The 26,712-nt window shown below is 41.2% G+C and overlaps 1 protein-coding gene across 1 annotated transcript in view; it reads right to left on the bottom strand.

Annotated features, from left to right (window-relative positions):
- WWOX (WW domain containing oxidoreductase) overlaps positions 1 to 26,712 on the bottom strand; it is a gene marked incomplete at both ends in the record, with an annotated part of 917,223 nt that overhangs the window by 843,893 nt on the left and 46,618 nt on the right. Inside the window, one exon of the mRNA XM_084256789.1 lies at positions 16,934 to 17,040. Within this exon, the coding sequence (XP_084112915.1) occupies positions 16,934 to 17,040 (107 nt within the window). The remainder of the gene's footprint in view (positions 1 to 16,933; positions 17,041 to 26,712) is intronic.

Raw genomic sequence — 26,712 nt, 5'->3', positions numbered from 1 at the left:
CCCCCCACCCACCAGGCACTATGTTACAGGCTGGGGAAATGCCAACAGGAAAACAAGAAGCAAGGCCTCTGTCCCCCTGTGGAATTTAACCTCTGCCGTCTATATGCTGTGAGCTTGAACAAGGTCCTACACTTCTCTGTGCCTCATCTCTTCATCTGAAAGTAGGATTTATAATAGTAACTACCTTATAGAGTTGTCATAAATATTAGATAAACTAAATAATTTAGACCACCATCATCATCATCATTACAAAAATAAGAATTAAGCAAGCCATTATTATAAGAATAAAAAGAATTGGGTGCTTTTATTCCTGTCTTACTGGCAAGTCTATGCCCTTGTCCTTTTTAAAACGCGTATATGTATGCATTTTTTCCCATAAGAGTTAAATGGGCTGCATGGGAGTTTATCTCAAAAGAGGGCATAACTGAATAACTTTGCACAGATACCCTCTCTGGCCCTCAGCTCTTCCACTTGCCAAGTGGGGAATGACTTCAGAAAGTCCCTTCCAATCCTAAGGTTTTGCCATGTTATCACTACAGTATATCCAAATGTGATTGATTAAAGCACATTTTTCCCTAAAAAGACAAGTGACTTCACTAATTCCTATCTGAATTCTTCCTTATTTTATCCTTGTATAAGCCATCTACATTTTTGCTGTATCCCCTAAAAAATAATGGCTAAAAATGCCACACAAGGGCCTCCCCGGTGGTGCAGCGCGTTGAGCAGCACGGCTTCGATTCCCAGCCAGTGAGGGAGAAACCCACATGGTGTAGCAGACCTCTCCTGCCTTGCCCGCCGCTCCCCTCAGCAGTGTCTTTAGTCCATCTGCCTGTTCTGCTCCCCACTCTCTCTGGTGAATCCTCTCACCCTCCCACACCTCTGACTGTACCCCAGTCCTTGTATAAATAAATAATAAATATTTTTTAAAAATGCCACACAAAACCCAATGGGTTTTACATATATATATATATATATATATAAACACACACATATATAACTAAAATAACTAAAAAGAACTCGATTTTTAAAATATCCTTTAAAGAAATGCAGAGTTATTTCTACTTTTCTTTGCTGTCACCCCAAAAAACATCTGTGTTGGCTGATCTGCAAGGATGTGACTCATCCCTGAAACAAGACCATGTCACCAATATCACTACTAAGTGCCCCAGCATTTCCTCCAATGACGCAAATTCACCCGGAGCTGAAAAGACACAGCTCTACAGCTCTCGGTTATCCACAGGGACAGATCAGACAAACTCTCAATCCTCCCGAGCAGAAGCCAAGTCTAAAAGGACAGTCATTTATCTCTAAATGACCAGGTATGAATTGGAGGTAGAAAATTTACCTTGTAAAAAGGGTCTGGCTCAGTCTAACATTGAAATGTGTTCCCATTCCTCAAGTGGAAAATGTGTTCCCACTTGTCAAATGTGTTCCCACTGTCCATCAGAGGTGGGTGCCCACCTGGAAGGTTCCAAGTGGTGGGAGAAATATTATGAAAGGAAGGACCTCTGTAATGGAAATGTAGGAAGCTGCCTGGTGACAAGGGATCTGGAGTGGCAGTTACATTTACAACAGCCCATGAAACAGAGACAACCATGGGTTGGAGGCTGGCAGGTTGGAGTTCTACAGGAGGGAAAGCAGCAACATCTTAAGGGCAGGTACTAGTAATAGGAGCAGGACAGGAAGTGCAGGTCAGGGGCCAGTGTAAGGCTCCTGTCTGCAGCAGCAGGGCCAGACCACACCCCTCTGTCCAGCCTGTCTGACCATGCAGGGGGCTTCATTAGTATCAGAAAGGCTGCTCCAGGGCCTCCCCGGTGGCACAGCGGTTGAGTGCTGGGCTGCAAAGCTGCCCGCAGCCTCTGCAGCACAGGTTCGATCCCCAGCCACTGGTGAGGATCCCACATGCTGCTCCCCTCAACGGTGTATTTCATCTGTTCCCCTCAGCAGTCTGCCTGTTCTGCTCCCCACTCTGGCTCTGGTGAATTCTCTCACCCTTCTGCGCTTCTGACTGTACCAAGTGCTTGTATAAATAAATAAATCTTTAAAAAGAAAAAAGAAAACAGGAAGGCTGCTCCTAAGCAGGTAGCCCAGTTTCTCCCCTTGCTTATACCTGTTCACCTCATATCATTATCAAGGACCCCTCTCAAAACTTTCTGGTTTCAGCCATAAATCACTTAATCACCCTACTTCAAGGAGAGGGTTACAGATAAGAAAACATGTTTCTCTGTTTCCATAGAGTTTTCTAAGAGTGAGGAACCTTGCTCCCCACCCCCCCCCCTCATGTGTTAAAGGTTTTCAGAGCAGGAAACACTGGAAGGAGTGATCATTTTTCTATCCTTTGGGACTCAGTTGATGGCTTCAAAGGTGTTTCTTGAATGTCAGGAAGTAAGCAAGTACACTCAGCATTCTTCTCATCCTTCCCAGCTCACAGCTGCCATCTGATGCACTGCTGGCTGACATGGCCCACCACACCTCCCTGGTCCCTGTCTGGCCTAGTCTACAAGGTTATATTTCTGCATCATTGGGTGTACCCTGTGTCACCCCCACCTGGTGCTTCAAGAGCAACCAGGTCCTAGGGAAAGAAGCCCATACTCCCTAGAGAAGGGAATCCACCCTCATGAATGGCCAGGCTCTGTTGGCAGCTTCTGGCCTCCTTCCCACCTAAATCCATACCTGATAGTAAGGTTCCTGGGACCCATGGGTGCTCTGCTCATGCCCTTCCTTCCATGGAGTGTGCCCATACCATCTGGGCTGGCTGCAACCTGTCAACACTTTTTTCCTCAAGGATCCTGCTCTGAAACGCATGGACAGGTGTCTTTCACCCTGCTGGAACCTCCTGGCTCTGGCATGGGGTATAGGCCAGAGGTGTCACCTCACTTGTAAAGTCCTTGAAGGTAATGATGATATTCTAAATTGCCCTATATCTTCCATGATACTTAGCCAGTGATGTTTAACAAATATTCATATACATTTTTAAAATAGTCCTAAATGATCTTTGGACTAGCTGGTAAACTAAGTAGCAAGAATGTTTGATTTTGGTGAGCAGAGATAAAAATATGTACCTGTCCTTTTACAAACAACAGAACAACAAAAGCAAATAGCATGAGAATTTGGGCGTACTGCTTTTCAATTTCTGTATGCCTCAGAAACTCCTGGAGAGAACACAAAACGAAGATTGCTGGGCCCCATTTCCAAACACTGGAAACTAGGAGTTCTTGGGTGGGGCCCAAGAATTTGCATTTCTAACAAGTTCTCAGGTGATGCTGATGCCGCAGATCCAGAACCAGGCTTCTAGCAGGCTTGGAAACCACACGGATTAATCAGTGAAACACCATTGAGACCATTACAGATGTGTCCTATCCCTTCCTGCCTTAAAAATAGCACCCTCCCAGCCCCCCCCATTTCATTTTTGTCTTCATATTGCTTACAGTTTGATGTAGATTTTAAGCATCCTGTAATTCATCAACTAATTCTCTCCTGGCTACACATTCCAAGTAATTAAAGTTCAGTAATAACTTATTCTTTCTGCTCCAGCACCTGCATTTCATTTGTTTATTTTCCCAGAGTCATAAATCTGAAGGGCTGTCAAAGTGCCATAATATTAGTGCAATAATCAAAGTTAATTAGTCCCTCTCAATAAACAACAACAAAGCCATTACAAAGATGCATTGAAGTTTCTCCCGGCTACCCAGTTTACAGATCACATTGTAGTCGGGAACAGTTGGAATATGAAGCCATCAGGTAAATGAGTGCAGTGTTCTTTGGTCATTTACAAGGAGAATGTGCTCTTCTTTCACGCTGACTCATTAACTCAGGGGAAGCAAAACAGGTCTGGACTCCACATCTGCTGCCAGCTGCCTGGCTCCCCAGCTGCCCAGCCTTACCATGCACATCCCAAACCCCAATCATGGAAGGGGGGTAAGGGTTGCAAAGAAATGAGAAGGGCCAGCCCTGCTGCCAACTTTTAGTAACCCAGTATCTTCAATAACTTTGGATTTATTATTAAGGGAATTTGAGAGATTTATTAGTTGGGTTCTGATGAGATGGCAGCCCAGTGGAACTGGGAGGGCAGAACCAGGGCCAGTGGGTGGGAGACATGTGGAAGAAGCTTCTGCCCTCAATATAAGGAAGAACTTTCAAATTAAAAGGCCCTTCACTGGAGAGTTTAAGCCCAAATCAGATGATTTCTGTTCAGACTGGAGGCGGCATAAGTGGTCCTTGGAAAGCATTCAGACAAGGTGACCTGGGGGTAGGTGCAGCCATAAGAACATAAGAGGCGCTCACTGCGGGAGTCCTCATGTCTTGTGTCCCTTAGAAGTCGTTCTCCCCTTGTGGTCATGGCCCCTGAGTTGCTATCTACCGCTACCTAACAAATTTCCCCAAAGAGTATGACTAAAAGAAGTAAAGGGTGGGTTTCTATAGGTCAGAAGTTCTAGGTGGTGCTGCCAGGAGGCTGCTGTCAATTCATCAGCCAGGGCTGTTAATCTGCAGGCTGGACTCGACTGGAGGAGCCCATGAGGGCTCACTCACAAGGCTGTACAGTTCTCGTCTGGCAGGCCTCTCTCTACCAGAGTGTTCCAGCATACTCACAATGGGTAGCCGGCTTCCAGGAGTGAGGGGTTGGAGATGGCAGCAAGAAGGACACTTTGTGCCTTTTAGGACTCCTCCTGGAGTCCTAGGCTTTCGCCTCTGCCACATTCCATTCAGCACAATGAGTCCCTGAGTCCAGCCCACACTCAAGGGGAAGAGAATTAGGCTCTACCTCCTAACAGGAGGATCAAAGAATGTGGAGAGATTTCAAAAACCACCACAGACCTATCTAAGTCTTCCTTTTCTAGGATCTTCCACATCCAGCTACAGCTGCACCCTCTACCCCCACCCCCAGTTCACTAAGGGGATACTGTTTCACTAGCTCTGCTTCTCAGTCTCACTAAGCTCAGCCTCTGGAAGAGACCAGTCAGTTCCAGATCAGGATACGGGCACCAGGGACATAGCCAGCCACAGCTCCATCCTGAGGAATGGAAGGAGCCCCCTGCTGCTCCCCTCAGCTCCTCTCAATATTAGCTGACCCAGTGATGGGAAGATAAAACAGAGGCCCCAGGTAGAAGAGCACATTTTCCAGCAAGATTTCTGAGGGCATATTTGTCGACTTCAGGGATCTGTGTTAACAAGACAGCCTTGCCTGAAGCCACCATTTCTGGGTCTATGCTCCAGAGCATGTGTACTATTTTACTTCATCCTCATAGTGTGAGACCCTGAACAACTTTATTAGCACTGCTCTGCATGCAAGTAAACCAAAGAGATGTCCAGATTGGCTAGGGATATCTGATGAACTCGTTCCAATCAGGATTCAAACCCTTATCTCCAAAGCTTTGGTCCCCTCTACTCCACTGGACTGCCTCCCTATAAATTAAAGATTAGTCTGCTTAAAATATCTGCTTTAGCCTAAAGTGTCCCAGGACAGAGGAGTGGGAAGAGTGGATCAGAAAAATGTGATTGCATATATGTGTGTGTGTGTGTGTGTGTATGGATGGATGGATAGAGAGAGAGAGAGAGAGAGAGAGAGAGAGAGATAGGCAGGCAATGGAATATACCCATCTATAAAAAAGGTAAATTCAGTTGCAACATGGCTAGAAATGGAGAGGAAAATGCTAAGTGAAATAAGTGAGAAAAATAAAGAAATATACTGATATTGTCACTTATATGTGGAATACAGAGAAACAAACAAAGGGTCAGACAAAACCAAACCAATAACAAACCCTTGAGATCTGACTACAGAAATGGAGCAACTGGAAGGGGAGAATGGCATGGTGTGAGAGGGGGAGGTGAGGACCCACTGGATCATGGTGGAGGATTATTGGGATCCTGGTGGTGGGCATGGTGTGAAAATTCACATCTGTAGAGGTTTGAGCCCATAACCCCCTAAGCAGATACCTTTGTTGAGATACCTCAATAAACATAACAGGGGGAGGGGAATGTGTAGAAACCTATTTCTTCATTTCCATCTTTTATTTTTCTAATCCTGCTAGAGGTTTACCAATTATATGTTCCTTAAAAAAAAAAAAAAAAAAAAAAACAAAACAAAACAAAAAAAAACCTGGGCCTCCCAGGTGGCGCAGGGTTTAAAAAAAAAAACTATCAAGCTATCGCCAGCCACTGTAGCACAAATTCAAAACCAGGCCAGCCAGGGAGAAACCCACATGGCGCAGCAGACCTCTCCTGTCTCTCCCGCTGCTCCCCCCAGCAGTGTATTTTAGTAGATCTGCCTGTTCTGCTCCCCACTCTCTCTGGTGAATCCTCTCACCTTCCCTCACCTCTGGCTTACACCCCAGTTCTTGTATGCATATGCATAAATAAATAAATATTCAAAAAAAAATGAACCGGGCCTTCCCTGGTGGCGCAGCGGCTGAGTGCTGTGCTGCGAAGCTGCCTGCAGCCTCTGCAGCACCGGTTCAATCCCTGGCTGCCCGTGAGGGTCCCACATGGCGCACAGATCTCTCCTGCCACGCCCACTGCTCCCTTCAGCAGTGTACTTCGTCAGTCTGCCTGTTCTGTTCCCTGCTCTGGCTCTGGTGAATTCTCTCACCCTCCCGTGCTTCTGACTGTACCCAGTGCTTGTATAAATAAATTAATAAATCCTTAAAAAAAAATGAACCTGGGCCTCCCCAGTGGTGCAGCGGTTGAGTGCTGGGTTGCAAAGCTGCCCGCAGCCTCTGCAGCACCGGTTCGATTCCCGGCTGCTCCCTGGCCACCAGAGGAGGGTCCCACATGGCGCGCAGACCTCTCCTGCCGCCCGCTGCTCCCCTCAGCAGTGTACTTCGGTCCTTCTGCCTGTTCTGCATCCTGCTCTGACTCTGGTGAATTCTCTCACCCTCACGCGCTCTGACTGTACCCAGTGCTTGTATAAATAAATAAATAAATAAATCTTAAAAAAAAAAAAATGAACCTTTTCTATTCCAGCATGAGCTGCTCCATTTGAGACTGGTTGCCTCATCTCTGGCTGTCTCCGTTTGTCCTTGTGTGTGAGGTTTTACTGGCACAAGTACTGGTTCTCCTCTCTTTAAACACCTGCTATGTCTGAGACTCTGTAAATGCCCCACAATAAATATAAAATACGGTCTCTAGCATATTTTTTCCCCTCTTAAATAATGGAGCCTAAATGCCTCGTGGCCAGAAGTAGGCCTCTCAGCCACTGGCTGAACACCATGAAGATGAAATCCATCTCTTCAAACCATGTAAAAATTGCTTAATAAGAACTCAGGGGACCCCATATAAATGAAAGGATGCATCCTCTTTGGGTTTCACATGATCAGGAGGGATGGTTGGGAACTAGCCACCTAGGTTTGACGTTCACTCTTTACAAATGTGGCTCATCACAGGCCTCATTATACAAAGGTTACAATGGATACAAAGTTTGAAAGATTCAGTTACCGATTGCACAGCCAGGAATAAAACAAAACCAAACCAAATAAAAAGACACAAAGACAGTGGTCAAAGCACAGTGAATGATACTCAAGACTAAGTCGATGCAGAATTTTCAGAAGAAAAATGAAATGGAAATCTTACAGAAGCACCACGCAGAAGTTTTAGGCAATCCAGAGATAGAGAAAACTCAGAATATTTTAGCACCCAGTGATGTCCATGGGGGGATGAATAATTTATTATCTGATAAGAAAGGTCAAATATGCAACTTAAGTAGAACAGTAAGTACATGTGTTCCACTTAGAATGAAAGCCTGGGAACGAAAGAGCTTCCTTTGGTGAGGTTCGTTAACTCCATCAGATGTCAACAAACCACCCAGGAAAACTCCCTTTCCTCAGCAATCACAGCTACTCTCATATAATTAACAGAGAAGCAGTCTTACATAAACACACACATCTCCATGAATACACTACCTGACAAGTTCCTTGAGGTAGAGAGGTCATTCTTCTGACAGAGCACACACCAGGAATGCTAGATTGGGTAATAAGGTGACTCAGGGGTAGGGCAAATTAGGCTTCCAACCCTGGATCCACCATTTTGCCCCCAGCTTTTCCCCTCTTTTATCATCCTCCAGTCTCTCATCTGCAAAGTGGGCTTAAACGCATCACAAGTATTTAATTGCTACATGCTAAGCAAAGTGCCTAGTATAGAGACAAATATGAATACCCAACCCCAACTGCAGGTGACGATAATAATATGACATTTTATATACAAAATTGTCCCAAGGGAGAACTCTAGAACTTCATCTCTATGTGTATGTGTATGTGTGCTTATTGATTTCAGCAAGTGGTTTATCTATAGTTCTTGCTGGTTCACAGAATTGTTTATATCATACTTTATTTATTGAAAATCCAATACTATACATAAAAACAATTTTTAGAGTAAAGAAATGAGGAACAAATCTAGTGGCTGATTTAGGATGAACTTTTCCCAATAATCTGTAACTATTAATAATATTAAGTGTTTTTATATTTTTGTTCAGCCGAAGATCATTCAAAACAATGGGGATGAGCCCTATAACTTGTGATGCATTGATAACAATCATCTTTTTCAAGCCAAGTCACCAGCCTTGACAGGCATAAAGCTCACAAATTACCCATGCAGTATGCTGCTTGCCTCCCCATAACACACACACGAATACACACACACACACACACACACACACACGCCCCGCAAACAGAAAGCATCATACTTCAGGTCTTCAATGTTTAAAGGCATATTACAAAATTTAAGTGTTTCTCTCAAAAGAAGTTGGGAGAAATTCCACAAACACCGAAGCAAGACCACATCATAAAGTTGTTGAATGGATCTGAGGGAAACTAAAAGTAGCTGGATTTCTTGAATGGTTCTTAAAAGCGCAAGCAATTTATTATTCAGTATCCCAGTCCGCCACTCCTTAATGTCATGTCATGAAGATAGAGGGCGCCGCATCTATTGAAAGCACAGAAAAGTGTCAACCACGTGCCTCATGCATTGGTGGGTACCAAGTACTCCATGTCTAAAGATATTAAAATCATTATTTCCAATGCTTATCAATGAGGCTGCAATATGACATAATACCATCAGTTTTTCACATGCTTTCACTCCAGCTAGATAAATAGGCCTGGCATCAACTCTATTGAAAAACCAGAATAATTACACTTCAGTCTCTCCCGCATCGAACTGTGTGGCATGTGCTCTCTCCCTAACACATGCAGATCCCATTACCTCTGACTAATAAATCTTTTCTTTTTACCCCTCATCTCTCTGCTTTCTCAATAACCATTTTGATATAAACCGCTGCTTGCTGTTCCTGATGACTGATCCTTTAATCATCTTTCCTAAATATATGCAAAGTGTATTTCGTTGTAAATACAAAAGAAAAAGCAATCACATAAATAATTAAGATGGCTTTTCAAATGACAGTTGAGTGCTAACATGAGCTACACTGGGAAATACTAATCAACAAACTAAATACACATCTATTAAAATGTAGGAGTCCAGACATATGAAGACAGAAAAAGAATTCATTGCACCTCCATCTGAATCATGCTGATGAACATCCTCCCTGAAGCTCCGCTGTCAGCCACTTGGAGAGGCTAAGGAAAGCCAGCACCACTTGGTACTTATGTATGAATAAGAAATTATTGTCATTGTTATTAATAGCAGCCCCTAACATTTACTTGACCCTTAATCTACCCCTAGAAATGTGTTAATCACTTTATACACAGTCAGTGCATTTACACAAGGCCACCTACCTCTCCTGGCATACTCATTAGTATTTCGTTTTCACAGATGAAGACACTGAGGCTTAGAGAAACTAAGAAACTTGCCCAATGTCATAGGGCATGTCAGTTTCTAATCTTTCACCATTAATATACAGCATATTTGATAGCATTGGTTAGCAAATGGAGAGGATTTCCCACTCGATCACAAGAGACATATGTCCAGAGGCATCTTGAAGACAACCCAGCCTGCTTGCTTCCTACTTCTAAATGCCCATGAAGAAACCACAGCAGCTGGGTTCTGATGGCATGCCATCTTAACCAGCCTCTAGGAAGACTTGAAGTCTACGCCAAAAAAGACAAGTCAGGAAAGCTAGAGTTCCAACTCTTTTCCCCAGAGCCATGTACTTGGGTACCTCACCCCTTATGACAGGGAAAGGGTTACAAGACACATCTGGGGAATCAAGGCAGGGTCATCAGCTCCTCTTCCCATGCCAGCCTACTTCTGTCCGAGGCACTGGTTACCTCAATCCCCCATAGAAGCTAAGGTCTCAGAACCTCTACTGAGATCCCCAGAGGGGCTCTCCTACTCTTTCTGCTTCACACTTCACTTGATGAGCAGACTCAGTAAAGGTCTGGCACATATAAGACAGGTTGGCACTCGAAACCATCCCTTCCCTTCTTTAAGCCCCTGCTCTGCCCAGCGCAGACTTGCCCCTTTCCTCCTGCACACGACTGGTAGATAGTGGATGAGCTCAGGTCCCAGCTCTACTCACCTCCTTCCTCCCCAAGACTAGAAGCATAAGCTCCCAAGTTCTAGGTATTTAAAATTTAGAAACTATAAGGGCCTCCTCGGTGGCGCAGCATGTTGAGCACAGCGCTGTGAAGCTGTCTGCACCCTCTGCAGCACAGGTTCGATTCCCAGTGTCCAGGGAGATTCCCATATCACGCAGCAGACCTCTCCTGTCTCGTCCATTGCCCCCCTCAGCAGTGCTTTCATCTGTCTCCCTGTTCTGTTCCCCACTCTGTCTCTGGTGCTCTGGTGAATCCTCTCACCCTCCTGCGCTTCTTGCCTGTATCCCAGCTATTTTTTTTTTCAGATTTATTTATTTATACAAGAACCAGGGTACAGGCCAGAGATTCAGGAGGGTGAGAGGATTCACCAGAGACAGAGCAGGGAGCAGAACAGGCAGACTGACTAAAGCATGCTGCTGAGGGGAGCAGCGGGTGAGACAGGAGAGGTCTGCTGTGCCATGTGGGTAGCTCCCCAGCCGGCCGGGATCAAACCCACACTGCAGAGGCTGTGGACAGCTTCATAGTGTAACGCTCAACCACCTGCGCCACCAGGGAAGCCCTGTACCCCAGCTACTGTATAAATAAATAAAAATAAATAAATCTTTAAAAAATAAAAAGAAACTATAATAAAATGAGAGGAAGGGGCAGTAGGAGCCTGCTTAGGCTTTCAGGGCTCTGCTCAGTGTTGGCACGTTGGGTCTTGTGGCTCATCACAAACTAAATTCTGATTCCTAATTAGTTATTGTTCCTTACATCTATACATCAGATTTCAGCACAGAGAAAGGGACACACCAGACCACCGTAAATAGCAACAAAACCACTCCAATAAATACAAACAGAATAAAACACATTACTATAAGGGATCAGAGTCACCAGTCAGTGTCCCAGACTCAAAACCTCTGTGGAATGCCCACATCCAGACAGCACTGCTAAATAAGAGATGGTCCACTTCCTCCTGAAAACAGGGGATAAGTTCCTACTTAGTCAGCCCTATGGGTTCCCTGGAACACCCAGGCAGACATGAGGATCTTGTTCCAGAAGTGAGGGACACTGGTCTGTCACCATTTGGGGATGTGAGTGAAAGAGACCACACTCATCTGGTAGACTGCTAATAACACGGGCATAAAAAGCTTTCCAGAGATGTTTTATTTAAATATTATCAGGGGCTAGTGGAGCTCCTCTGCCTCCCCCTCTTTTTAAATTATATTAAATGGATTGGCTTTTTAAGAAGGTGGCTTACTTTTGCACAGTCTACTTCATCCAATTTTAATTGTTTCCAGTTCTGCTCTTATTTCCAACTTTGGAGCATCCCAGACATTCCTGCAGGAGGGCATTTCCCATTAAATAATTGGTGGTAGTCATGATAATTACATATAGGTTCTTAATATAATTCCATATATTAATATAATTCCACAGGTCAATATAATTTCACATATTAATGTAATTCCATGAGTGAAAATGTGTTTTTATTTAAAATCTATTTTACTAAAGAGCCAGATCACCCCCAAAGTGGCTTGAGGATCCTATAAAGGTTATCTTCACTTAAAATGGGAGTGCTTGGAACAATAAGTGGATCAGCAAGGATTTCTCTCACAAATATAATAAATTCTGAAAAAAATCTCTTATATAGCATCTAGTGATGTTGAAAGCAAAGTGTGAAAGGTAAAGACTATGTGTGATGCCAGAGGTAGGAGTAAAGCTGATTTGTGTGTGGACCAGACAGACTCTGGGTGTGGAGGACTCAGCCCCACATGGAACTCACCAGGAGCCTGACTGATCGCTGTGTGACCTGGGCAACTGCCTTCACCCTGTGAGTGCCCACTGGCTAGTCTGTAAAATGGAGGAAATCAGGCCTTTGTACCTCCTGACTGAGAATACCTTGTCCAAGATAGAGCACAGAGCAGGGACTCAATAAATGGTGGTGGTTGCTATCTCAGGACAGGCATGAGAACAACATTCTGCTGACTTGAAGGCAGGCAAGAGCGCTCTGGAACACAGCAATTGTGGAATGTGAAGACAGGAAGAGGAAGACCAGGCAGGGAAGAACAAGTTGGGGAAGGCATGAAGGCCAAGTCCAGGGCAGTAGCTGAGGAAGCCCATGGAGCCTTGGCACAGGTGAGCAGACAGGAGTCAAGCCACCCAAAGACTTCTGAACGATGCTTTGCTGCAACAAAATACTTTGGGTCATTTTGAGACTCTCCCATGGGGTGCCAATATGTTGCAGTACCTTCCCTGCCCCATTCCTGATAGAGCCAGCCCAGATGAAGTAGGAACACACTCAAGCTGGAGTCAATCAAAATGACCTTGAGAAATGCAAGGAAGTGGTAATTAAAGACGTGCCAGATAAGGGGCCCAGGGGTTCATGCAGATGGCAGGGCAGGGCCTCATGCGCTCTGTGCTGCACTAACGGGGCCATGATATGAAATGGCAGTGGTGGCCTCGGGTGCTATATTTGAGCCTCCCTAATCCTAATCTGAGGGAATGAGGGACATGGTACTACAGGATTCAGAGAAAACAGGTGAGAGGTGAATGGAAGGGTTGACTTTCTGCAGTTTGTACCCTGTAAAAGGTACAAACATTTGAAACACACATGAGTATAAGCTGTGTTTGCATTCCCATTCCATTTTTTCATGTCCCTGACCTGAATAGACCTGGATAATTTTCTCAGGAAGAGCTGGTTGCTGGCTGACCTCAAGGTACTGTGAAGTAGAATGGAACATACAATGACACACTGTCACCTGAAACTGACTGACTCACAGGGACCCAGGGAAGGCTTAAAATACAAGAAAAGAGGGCCTCCCCAGTGGCGCAGCAGTTGAACGCTGGGCTGCAAAGCTGCCCGCAGCCTCTGCAGCACCGGTTCGATCCCCGGCCACCAGCGAGGGTCCCACATGGCATGCAGACCTCTCCTGTCATGCCCACTACTCCCCTCAGCAGTGAAATTCATCAGTCTGCCTCTTCTGCTCCCCACTCTGGCTCTGGTGGTTTCTCTCGCCCTCCCATGCTTCTGACTGTACCCAGTGCTTATATAAATAAATAAATCTTAAAAAAAAAATGCAAGAAAAGAGGTCTTTGAGAGCCTCCCATTCAACCTTCCTCCTCAGAGATAAGGGAACTGGCTCCAAAAAATAATGAGAGACCACACAGTTAATTAGGGAAGTTCCAGGAATTTCTGCCTCTCTGCAGCAAACAATAGTTGTGGTAGGATAGAGAATCTGTCATTGTGTATAAAGAAAACAAAGATAATTCACACAATTCTCTTCCAAGGCTGGTTTAAACATAATAGCATTGCAAGTACAATATGGCTATTACAGTATTACTTGGGTCACTGGTGTTTAATATTTCTAGTTAAAATATAACTTTCAAGTGAGCAAAATTTTACAAGCTTGACCCTCTCCGCATCCTGACAGCAGGTATTCTTCTACACTGGCAGTGGTATAACTAGATGACAACTGGGAAACAGCTACCAGATTTTTTAATACATATGACCTTGAGTCACCAAGTCCACTGCTAAGATTCTGCCCTGTGGTTGGACTCATACAAGTACAGTCATGGGTACCTTAACGATGGGGTTTCTTTCTAAGAAATAGGTCATTTGGGAGTTTCATGGTTGTGCATGCCAAAGAGTATAACCACACAAACCAAGTTGGCACTGCTAACTTCACACCTACACTATATGGCATCATCTATTGGGACCACTGTGCTGTTGTTGACAGGGATGTCATTAACTGACTCATGACTGCATATGTCAAAAGGCTCCCCACAGCATAGCTGAGACCCAATCTTGGATGAAAGTGTGAGACTTAATCTTCAGACAAAAAAAAAAAAAGACCATCATTTGAAAAATAAAAGCAACCTAAATGTTCACTAAAAGGAAGCCTCGTTAAATAAATTACAGTATATAAGTATATGATGGAATATTACATAGCAGTTAAAAGTAATAAGATATCCAAAGTGTGAAGTGAGAATTTCAATTTGGGTAGCAAGTTTACATAACTTCAAAAATTTGGTGTTTGTTAAACTCTACTACAGGAGATAGTAGAGGACATGCTCACTATTTTAGACTTGTAGTTCTCAATAATGACGACGCTTCAAACATTTTTGCCTGGACACCACTTTTGCAAGATTCTCAACGGATTGTTCTGAGGTGGCCCTTGGGTGTGACTGTTTTGTAAGCATAAATTCTCTTTCTTCCTTCTGTTCTGAACAGACAGGGTTGAGAAGCACTAAACTAATGATACTGTTTCCTGCCATTTTTAATTTAATGGCAATAATTAATTGGAGCTGAGGCAAGCCTCTTAATTAGCTTTGTTTTTATTTTACTCTGTTAATGGCTTTGATACAAATAATTATTGTGTTGTTATTACTACTTCATTGTTAAATAAAGTAAGCAGTTTGTGTTTGGGTTATATGAGTATCAATGAATAATTAAGTGTTGTACCTCAAAAAAAAAAAAAAGTAGATCTAGATGCAGTGATAAGAAAAGATGTCCTATAGCACTAAGTGAAAAAAACTAAATATGTGGAACAGTATCTACAAGTTTTTCCTGGAAAAATACACAAGAAATAGTTAATGATAAAAGAATTCACAAGAAATGATTAATGGCATTTACCTTCCAGGAAAAGGATCTTCTTTTCAAAGAAGGGAATTTCACTTTTGATTTTGTATCTCCCATTACATACAAATATATATATGCAAACTTTGTGCATATATTACCATTTTTTCTCCCTTGGTTCTATATCACCAAAAAGAGGTTATTACTGTTTTTAATTTTAGAGTTAGAAAGATGTTAACATAATCAGAAAAAAAAAAAAAGGCCCAGGTTTATCTTTTTAATTTAACCCCCAAAAATGACTTCAGTGAGCTCAAGACAAGGGTTCATATGAAAGAAACTGAACTTGAAATAAAGCATTTGAAATATACTGAAAAAGCAGAAACAAATCTTTCTTTCCTTGACTTTCATAACTTTTCAGTCCAGAACACTAGACAGTCTCTTAAACAAACCATAGCCTACTTCTTCAAAAGGCAAGAAATCTTCCCTGGTGTTCACAAAATGGAGAGAGGCTTGGCAAGAACTATCGACCCCCTTCATGCTCTCTCCCTGTCTACTCCTGCTCCTCCCTCCTGCTCCTGCTCTTCCCCCCAGGGCCACTGCACAGCCAGTTCCCTCTGCCCCGTGTACACTTCTCCCACCATTGCCCTGCTCTTTCCTGAGAACTTAAAACATGAACTTCTATCCGGGGGACTTCTGATGCACCCCCCCCCAGTTCCCTAGTATTATTCACCATGTTGTAATCCACATTGCCATCATTTCAAGTTTACACTGATATTCATGTTCCTTTGTTTGGATCTGTCTTCCATTCCAGGCTGAAAGATTGACAGACGGAGGCACTGACTGTTTCTCCTGAACAGCACAGCCCCAGCCCCCAAGACAGCAGCATGTTTCATCCTTACACCACCCAATGACAAGGAAATGAGTGAATGCAGTCCACAATGCATGCTGAAGCCCAGTAGTCATATTAAAGAAATTGATCAGCCAGTGTCACTCTCTGGCTCACATCCTCTAATCCTTTCTCACCACTGATTCTGAGTGAGTCCCTTGAAGCACCTCCACACCCTCCTCCCTTCTTCAGCTCCAGTCACGCCACCCTCCCTCCGATCCCTGAATCCTCTGGACATATTCTGACCTCTCACACACTGCTCCCATTGCTCAAAGTATTTTCCCTAACTTTTGCATGCTTTATTACATTACCTTCTTCAGGTCTTGGACAAAATGTCCAACTTGGATAAAATGTTACAACTTTGAGGCGGTGGCTGCTGACTAACCCATCTAAAATAGTTCATCGTGTCTCTTCATCTCTAACTCTCTCTATTGTCCAATAACCATATTTAAAACAACCTGACTTTATGCCAAATGTTAAGCTTAATTATTGCTTTTTGGTCTGTTTCTTTTAGCTAGAAGATAAACCCATGAGGACAGGGATTTTGTTGTTTGATGCTACACCCTTGCTCCCAAGAACACTGCAGGCCCTCAATAGATGTTTATACATAGACATATCAACCCAACATCTACACCAAGAGAGAGAAAAGCAAAAACCAGAGCAGGGTTACAGCCTGCCCCTCTGTAACCCTAAAAACCATGAGCATAACAACTTCTTGATTGATTTATGGTGTTAAGCACATTCTATTTTTCTTAATAAAAGAGCTAAATGAGTAAAAGCTTTTAAACCTTTGGCTAAAAAAAGCAGATCACACTGACAATGAACTATAAACAAATTGTGTGGATAATAACAGTTTGTTCACCCTTTCATTCATAAAGTAAACAAAGTGAATATGACTTTAAAAATAAAGAAAACGTTTTCCCAAGCACAATAAACTTAATCCACTGTACCAAACTCTACATGTGTTTTTTACATTTCACAATGAAAAACAACAACTGAGTGTGTCCTTACCCATTCTTCTAAAATGCGTGACACAGCTTCATTGGCCCTTGAAATGTTCCTGCAGGCCAGGATCACGTGTGCACCATGGAGGGCGAAAGACTTGGCAGTTTCAAACCCTATGGTTTAGAGGAAAGTCAACATTAGGAAACATAAAAGCAAAACACAGAGTTCTGGTCAACAGCCCTCATTAAGCATCACATGCCCCAGTTTGCCCCTAGATTGCTCTGAAATGTCTAGAGACATTTTTAGTAGTCACAATTCAGGATGGGAAGCTATTGGTTACCAGTGGATGGAGTCCAGGAAAGTTACAAAATATCCTACAAAGCACAGGGCATCCCCATGAAAATGAATCAGCTGGCCCAAAAAGTCCACAGTGCTGACCATGAGAAAACCTGGCTGAAGACCACAGTGACTTCAAAGGTGAAAGCCAAACCATAGAAAAACTCACAGCACAGTCAGTTGACTAGGACTATGGCAATAGCCAGATCCTGTGCTGAACACAAAGAGTAAGGAAAAAGACAGACTCAGACATGTCCACTGCCTTTAAGGAGTTCAGAGTCTGTAAGATAAAGCAGACCTGGAGAGTAAAACAAACATTCATTAAGTTTTTGACAATGTGTTCTGCACTGTACTGAACACCTCCAGCACTTCTGCTTCCAGCAAAGGCAGCCTAGGCTTCTCAGCCCCATACCGTTCTCAGAATATTTAGGAAAGCTGGAGAAACAAGCACACAAACACAAATACTTAAACACATAAGCCCACATGTGTTAAATTAATGCATGTATATATACATGCACACATACATCTCTTTGAAGGCATCAGGATCTATGACTAGAAATTTGGGGAGTCAAAAACCTAAAAAAGTTGAAAGGCCAACAAAGGTGAGCCAGCAATTTGTGTTTCTGCTCCAAGCAAAATATTCTTCAAAAATAAGGATGAACAAAATTTTTAAAATCCTTTCAGATAAAAGCTGTAAGGATATGTCACCAGTAGATCTACCCTAGAGGAAAAGATGTCTTCCAGGCAGACAGAAAGTGACCCAAGATAGAGATCTCTAGATGGAAAAACTACATAATAGCAATAGGTTGTGAATTTTAGAATACATAGTGAGAATAACTATACTGATAATAAAACATAATCTAAGAGGTGTGTAAACAGGATTAAAGTGTTCTAAGATCCACAAATTGTCCCAGAAAATAAACTACTTTATGTAGTTGATGATGCAGGTTGTGATCTCTACAATTAACACTTAGAGAAGAGTAACATATAAATTTTATAAGTTAATAGAAAAAGGAAGTAAAATAATAAAAAGACAAGAAAGGAAAGAAAAAGGAATATAAATAATTTAGGTAAATAACCCCTATTTAAGGTGGTATATTTAACAACAAATAGATCTATAATCACATTAAATATAAATGAACTAAGAACTTCAATCAAAAGACAAGGATTGTCAGACAAGATTCTGAAGTCATGAAGTTGGGCACATTCTGGGTGGTATAACTGTAGACTGTAAGATACATTAAATATAACAAGGTGGTATAACTGTAGACTGTCAAATTAGATTAAATACAACAGAATAATACTCCTTACAGAAGTTCTCATGCTGTTTTACAATAGTTAAAAGTAGAATAGGAAAATACATACCAAGAAAACTAGGAATATCGTAAGAAAAAAAGCAGATTATATCAAAAGAGGAAATTTCAACTCACCAGAATTGTGTGGCAATTCTAAATTCAAATGTATTTAATTTGAAAATACATGTCAAAACTTCACATAATTAAGGAGACAAAATAGACAAATCCACAATCATAATTGAAGTTTTAACATATCCCATTAATCTTTACATATCAATAAATAAAATAAAGAGATAAGAGACAAATAGAGTATACAGAAAATTTGAACAGCGTTATCGATAAACTAGCAATAGTTGAGTATGCTAAACACAGCAGCGGAATGTATATTCAAGCATTTTAAGGTGCAGTAAATCCCAATAAATTTTTAAAAATCATAGCTAGAGAGCATACTCTTTGACCACATGGAGTGAAATCAGATATCAGTAACAAAATCCTAGAAAATTCCCCTATCTTTAAATTAAGCTATACATTTTTTCTTTTTTTAATTATTTATTTTTAATTGAGGTAATATTAGAGTACCCCCATCAGGTATTACCACCATAATGCACCCACCACCAACTCACCCATACCCGATACTATAGACCACTGGGCTACCATCCCCTTTGTTCTTACCTCTCTACCAAGTCCCCTTCCCCTGCCCCCTGGTGCTTCAGGTCTGTAGTCAGGTATCTAGGGTTAGTTTTTCAGTTTGTCTTTATCTGATTATTAATTTAGTTACTTTATATTCCACATATCAATGACACCATCTGGTATTTATCTTTCTCCTTCTGACTTATTCATTTAGCATTATCTCTTCCAGCTCCATCCCTGTTGCCACAAATGGCCTGAGTATATCTTTTGTGATTGCTGAGTAGTATTCCATTGTGTATACATACCACATCTTCTTGATCCATTCATCTATTCTGGGGCACTTAATTTGTTTCCATAGTTTAGCTCTAGCAAATAGCACTGCAATAAACATGGGTGTGCCAGTTTCCTTTTGAAATAATGTTTTTTTTTTTTTAAATGTTTTGGACAGATGCCTAGGAATAGAATTACTGGGTCAAATAGCAGATACAGGTTTAATGTCTTGAGACACCTCCATACTGATTTCCATAAGGAATGGACCAGTTTGCATTCCCACAAGAAATGTAAGAGGGTTCCCTTTTCCTCTCATCTTCACCAGAACTTGTTCTTGGTCTTTTCAATATGGGTCATTCTCACAGTTGTGAAATGGTATCTCATTGTGGTCTTGATTTGCATTTCTCTAGTAATAAGTAATTGTAAACATTGTTTTCATATGCCTACTGGCCATTTTAATGTCTTCTTGAGAGAGATGTCTGTTTAGTTCTCGTGCCCATTTTATGATTAGGTTATTTGTTTTGGTTTCTGTAGAGTTTTTGAGTTATTCGTATATCTTTGATATCAGTCCTTTGTCAGACGCATGGTGCACAAATTTTTTTCTCATTCCAAAGGGTATCTTTTTCATTTTAGTCATGATATCTTTTGTTGTACAGAAGCTTTTTAGCTTGAAGTACTCCTCGCTGTTTATGTTCTCTTTTCTTTTCCTTGCTGTTGGAGATGAATCCCTAAAGGCATCACTAAAGTTTGTATCATGAAATGTTTTGTCAATGTTTTCATCTATATATTTTATCGTTTCAGGTTTTACATCCAAGTCTTTGATCCATTTTGAGTGAATTTTGGTTATGGTATGAGATCATAGTCTAGTTTCATTCTTTTGCATGCAACTGTCCAGTTTTCCCAGCATCAATTACTGGAGAAATTATCCTTGTTCCAGTGTATGTCTTTGGCTTCTATGTTACAGAGCAACAGTCCATATATGTATAGGTTTATTCATGTGCTCTCAATTCTTTTTTTATTGGTTTTTGTGTCTGTTTTTGTTCCAGCACCACACTGATTTAGTATTTGTGATTTTATAATATATCTTGAGGTCTGGAAGTGTGATCTCTCCTTCTCTTTCTTCTTTGTGAAGATTGCTTATGTTATTCAGGGTCTTTCATGATGCCATATGAATTTCAGTAGTATTTGCTTTCATTCTTTGAAATACACTATTGATAGTTTTGTTTTGTTTTGTTTTGGGGGGGGGATATTGAATCTGTATATTCCTTTGGGCAGTATGGTCTTTTTGACATTGTTGATTCTTCCAACCCATGACCAGGGAATATTTTTCTATTTCTTTGTGTTTTCTATTTCTTTCAACAATTTGTCTTATAGTTTTCTTTGCATAGATCTTTTACCTCCCTTGTTAGGTTTACTCTTAGGTATTTTTCTTTTATGTAATTGTAAGTGGGATTACTTCCTTTCTTACTCTTCTATCTCAATGTGTATAGGAAGGCACCTGATTTATGTGTGTTCATTTTATACCCTGCCACTACAGCAATACATTTTTAAGTAAATAAGAAACGGTCGTACACACACACACACATACACACACACAGGACAATGAAAATAAGAAATTATCCTAACCTGAATGATTATAAAATTCTATCTATCAAAGGTAATGCAACATAGCTAAAACAATATATAAAGAACAAAATATAGCCTTAAGTACATGTTAGAACAGATTATTGGCTAAGCATTTATTGATTAAGTTAAAAAAAAAAAGCAAACTAGGGCCTCTCTGGTGGCACAGGCAGTTGAGCGCAGTGCTGCAAAGCTGTCTGCAGCCTCTTCAAGGCAAGTTTGATCCCGGCCAGCCACGAAGATACCCACATGGCGTGGCAGACTTCTCCTGTCTTACCCACTGCTCCACTCAGCAGTGTATTTCAGTCAGTCTGCCTGTTCTGTTCCCTGCTCTGGCTCTGGTTAATCCTTTCACCCTCCCACACATCTGGCCTGTACCCCAGTTCTTATATGCATGAATAAATTAATATTTATTTTTTAAAGATTTATTTATTTATTTGTACAAGCACTGGGTACAGTCAGAAGCGTTGGAGGGTGAGAGAATTCACCAGAGCCAGAGCGGGGAACAGAACAGGCAGACTGCTGACAAAATACACTGCTGAGGGGAGCAGCGGGTGTGGCAGGAGAGGTCTGCACGCCATGTGGGACCCTGGCCAGCAGCCGGGGATCGAACAGCAGCGCTGCAGAGGCTGCGGGTAGCCTCCCAGCCCGGCGCTCAACTGCTGTGCCACCAGGGGACGCCCATGAATAAATAAATCTTAAAAAAAAAGCTAACTTCCATTAAGATCTGGAACAAGACAAGGATGTCCACTCTCACCACTGCTTTTCTATATAATACTGGAAGTCCTAGCCAGAGCAATAAGACAAGAGAAAGACATACAAGGAATCCAAATAGGAAAAGAAGAAGTCAAACTATCACTATTTGCAGATAATATGATAATATACATAGAGAACCCCAAAAACTCCACAGAAAAACTAATTCAACTCATCAATCAGTTCAGCAAAGTGGCAGGATACAAAATCAACACGCAAAAGTCAGTAGCCTTCCTATACACAAACAATAAATCTGAAGAAGAAGAAATCAAACAAACCATCCCTTTTATTGTCGAAACAAAAAAAATCAAATACTTGGGAATAAATCTAACAAAAGATATAAAGGACCTTTACAAAGAAAATGATAAAACACTGTTAAAAGAAATAGAAGAAGACACAAAGAAATGGAAAGACATCCCCCGCTCATGAATTGGAAGGATAAACATTACTAAAATGGCCATCCTACCAAAAGCAATATACAGATTCAATGCTATTCCAATAAAAATTTCAATGTCGTTCTTCAAAGAAATAGAACAATTATTGATGAAATTCATATGGAGTCACCAAAAACCCCGAATAGCCAAAGCTCTCCTGAAAAAAAAAAAAAAAAGAAGGGAATGGAGGCATCACACTCCCAGACTTCAAACTATACTACAAAGCCATAATCATCAAAAATGCATGGTATTTGAACAAGAACAGACACACAGACCAATGGAATCAAATAGAAAATCCAGAAATAAACCCACAGATTTATGGTCAACTAATCTTTGACAAAGGAGCAAAGAATATGCATTGGAGCAAAGAAAGTTTGTTCAATAAATGGTGCTGGGAAAACTGGGTCGCTACATGCAAAAGAATGAAGCTTGACCACTACCTCACACCATACACAAAAATCAACTCAAAATGGATTAAAGAACTAGACATAAGACCTGAAACCATAAAATACATAGAAGGAAATATAGGCGAAACACTACGTGATATGCACATCAAAGACATCTTTAAAGACACATCACCCAAAGCAGTGATAGTGAAGGCAAAGATAAACAGCTGGGACTACATCAAATTAAAGAGCTTCTGCACAGCAAAAGAGACAATAACAAAAACAAAGAGAAACCCCACTGATTGGGAGAACATTTTTGCACACAATACTAATGATAAAGGACTGATCACAAAAATCTGCAAAGAGCTGATGAGACTCAACAACAAAGAAAATAATCCTGTCAAAAAATGGGCAGAAGAGCTAAAAAGAAATTCTCTGAAGAGGAAACGCAAATGGCCAACAGGCATATGAAAAAATGTTCAACATCACTTGTAATCAGGGAAATGCAAATCAAAACTACCATGAGATACCATCTTACACCAGTGAGAATGGCACATATTAAAAAAACTAGCAACAACAAATGTTGGCAAGGATGTGGAGAAAAAGGAACTCTCCTGCACTGTTGGTGGGAGTGCAAACTGGTCCAACCACTATGAAAAGCTGTGTGGAGATTTCTGGACCTACTAAACATAGAGCTTCCATATGATCCAGCAATTCCACTCCTAGGTATTTACCCAAAGGACACCGAAACATCAATTCCAAGGAGCACCTGCACCCCTATGTTTATAGCAGCACTGTTTACAAATGCCCAAAAATAGATGACTGGATCAAGAAGATGTGGTACATACACACCATGGAATATTACTCAGCATTCAAAAAAGATAAACACATGCAATTTGCAGCAACATGGATGGCGCTGGAAGGGATCATGCTCAGCAAAATAAGCCAAAAAGAAAAAGAAAAATACTGGATGGTCTCACTCATAGCAGGAATCTAGAAAACTTAAATAAGGGACCAGGAAAATAAATAATTATAAGAAAGTGAAAGTCAAAATCAACAAAAAACTATGAACCAGAGATACTCTATGTGGGGTGGGGAATGGGGAGGGGAGGGATTGGGGTCAAAATAAGGGGGTTGCAATTGTATGGGGAATATAAAAATAAAATTTATTTAAAAAAAAAGCTAACTAAACTTAAAGAACACAGAGGGAAGATAATAAAGACAAAAGAAAAAACTAAGAAAGATAAACTTAACTTACAGAGAAATGCGGAAGCCAAAAGCCCTTGAAAAGATTAATAAAGTTGATAAAGGACTAGCAAGACTGAGAAATTGAGAGAGAAAAAGGGGATAGAGATGGGAGAATGCATGTACACTAAGTGTACAAACAAACACATGAATAACCAATATCAAAAATATAAAGGGCATCACTACAGATCCAACAAACCCTAAAACAAACAACTTTACAACAATAAATTTAAGATACAGGTGAAAAACACAAATTCCTGGAAAGAGACCAATTAAAAGTTGCCATAAGAAGAGAGAGAAACATTAAAAAGTTCTACATGTTCAAAGAAAATGAATCCACATTTTAAAATCCCCTCAAAATGTAAAATCTGGATCCATACACCATCAACAGGAAAATGCACCAAACATTTAAGAAAATAAAAACTTTACATAAGTAAAATTTTACATAAACTCTTCCACATAATAGAAAAAGACAGACTTCTCATATGTAAGGTTCAAACTACTTAGTTATTAGGAAAATGCAAATTAAAGATACAAAGAGTTATAACTACATACCTACATATTTACTTCTATAATGACTAAAATGAAAATCAAAACAGTACCACAACAAATGTTGTCAAGGATGTGGATCAAGTGGAACACTTAGTGAAAAGAGAAACGAGATATTGAGATAGGAAGAAAGAAAGAGAGTTTGAGGCCCAAGTACTGCTCTAAATTATGGAACAGAGACTCCTGTAAGGAAGGCCATATCTAGTATACTGTACAACAACAAAGTCATTAATTGTACTAGAGGAAAACAGAACTGTAATTCAGCTAGGTCTGTGTCAAATAACCATAGATTGTTTCCAAGACAACACAAATAGGGATAAAATATCAGCATCTCATCACCTTACTGAGACTGCCATGTGAAAGCCTTCATGAAGTTCATTCATTCCAATCGCTTCCATGTATCTAATCTCCCTGGAGTCCCATCTATGAGTGTAAACTAGCTCTCAAGGGAATCCAGCACAACACTGTGCAAAACTCAAACTCAAGAGTTTGACACACTTGTGTTGATCCCAGCTGTAGCTACTCATAAGTTATTCAGTTCTGCCCTTAGCCATCAGAAACTCATACCGCCATTTCTCAATATAAACCATTATCAAATCATTATGTTATGCATCTGAAACTCCTATGATGTTATATGTCAAGTATATCTCAATAAGGAAAGTTTCAGTAAAATAAATTCAATTATCATTTCTTAAAATGGAAGGCTGCAAGTAGCAGACATGCAGGATGAACCTAGCATCACCATAGTAGGTGGGGAATAAAGCTCCTTGGTCCAGAGCCCCACGCCACCTCCCATCTATAATACAGTCTTTGTGACTGAAAAATGAAACCTCTCCCAGGTTTACTCCAAAACAACCCAAGAGCAGATGAGCTTTAATAGTAACCAGAATTTGGAGCAATAATTAGCTGCAAGATTCACTATTCCATTTGTCTGAATGCTCCAGAACACCCTTGAACTTCATTGCTGGGACAACCTGAGCTGTGTTCTCAGAATTGCCAAGTTTTGTATTCCAAGATATGCCATGATACCCATTTACCATTAGCTGAGGATAACCTCTTGTACTTAGATCTGATGTCAAAATAATACACAAGGATTTCAAGTCAGAAGTCATTAACATCCAAATCTGTTGTTTGCCTCCTCTTTGGTATATGCAGTAAAAGATGCTTGAGGTCATGTGTTTGAGGCATGAGGCAAGGAGACAATACTCCAGAATTTACTCATTTTTAACTCTGATGCCAATTTCACTCATTATCACCAGTGAGCAAAAGGCACCTACATCATTTGGGAAAAGAGAGAGAAGTGAAACACCAGGTTTTGTAGCCCAGCTGTTCCGACACTGGATGGGTGCAAGAATGGGAGGAAATCTTGCTGACTGATGTGCTACATCAATCAGGCTAATGAAACGCTGACAACCATATGGAGGCTACAGGAAGTGGCCTAAACCCATTTTGCTTGTAATACTGGGACTTTACACACCCAGAAGCTCTTGTTGAAAATGGTGGAATCTGTGTGTGCCTGTGAAATTTCCAGGTCAAGTATGCGAGTGGAAATCAGTCAGAAGGAAAGAGATACTGGAGAGTCTCACTTATATGAGGAATATAGAGAAACCAAATGAAAGATCAAGAAAAAGTCATAACTAGCAAGCTAAACATAGAACTGAGGCATACAGCAAAAGAAGAGGTAGGAGTGGGGACAAAATATGGGAGGCATGAACACAAGGCAATATGGTGATGGTCATGAATGATATAGTGGTGGGAGAATTATGCGGACTGCAATGATGTAAGAAAAATTCTTTCTTTAATAAATGGGGGGGGGGGAGAGAAGAAATTTCCAGGTCAGAGCAAAAACTGAAAATAGTGTCCATCACATCTTCCTCAGAGGGGATAAAAAGGAAAAATGATGTAGGGTAGAGAGGGAAGGCGGTAGAGGCAAGGCTTAACCATTATTTGCAATCATATTTTTAATGGACTGAGAGAGCATCAATATAATGCAGGGTCAGGCAGGCCCCAGGGCTTTATTTATCTAATTTGCCAGCTTCACTGTAAACCCCTTTTTCACTTCTGTGCCCCATGGGACCAACACCCAGAAGGATTCAATAAATACCTGCCGAAGGAATAAATGGTTCTTACAGATTGCAAATAGGTTATGATTCTGGACTATTTTAAAACAATCCAAGTTGTTCCTAACAATACTGATTGATGGCCCTCTAGCTTCCTTTTTTAATGGTGAATAAATATTAAAATTCAGCAGACACCACTCACTGTTGTTCTGAATGATACTACTTAGAAGTCTGGGGGGTACGCGGGGGAAGAAGCAGCTCTTT

This window comes from Talpa europaea, assembly GCF_964194135.1.
Source record: "Talpa europaea genome assembly, chromosome: 16".
Lineage (NCBI taxonomy): Eukaryota > Metazoa > Chordata > Mammalia > Eulipotyphla > Talpidae > Talpa > Talpa europaea.
The sequence above is the reverse complement of the archived record's forward strand: the minus strand, read 5'-3'. Positions and strand labels throughout refer to the sequence as shown.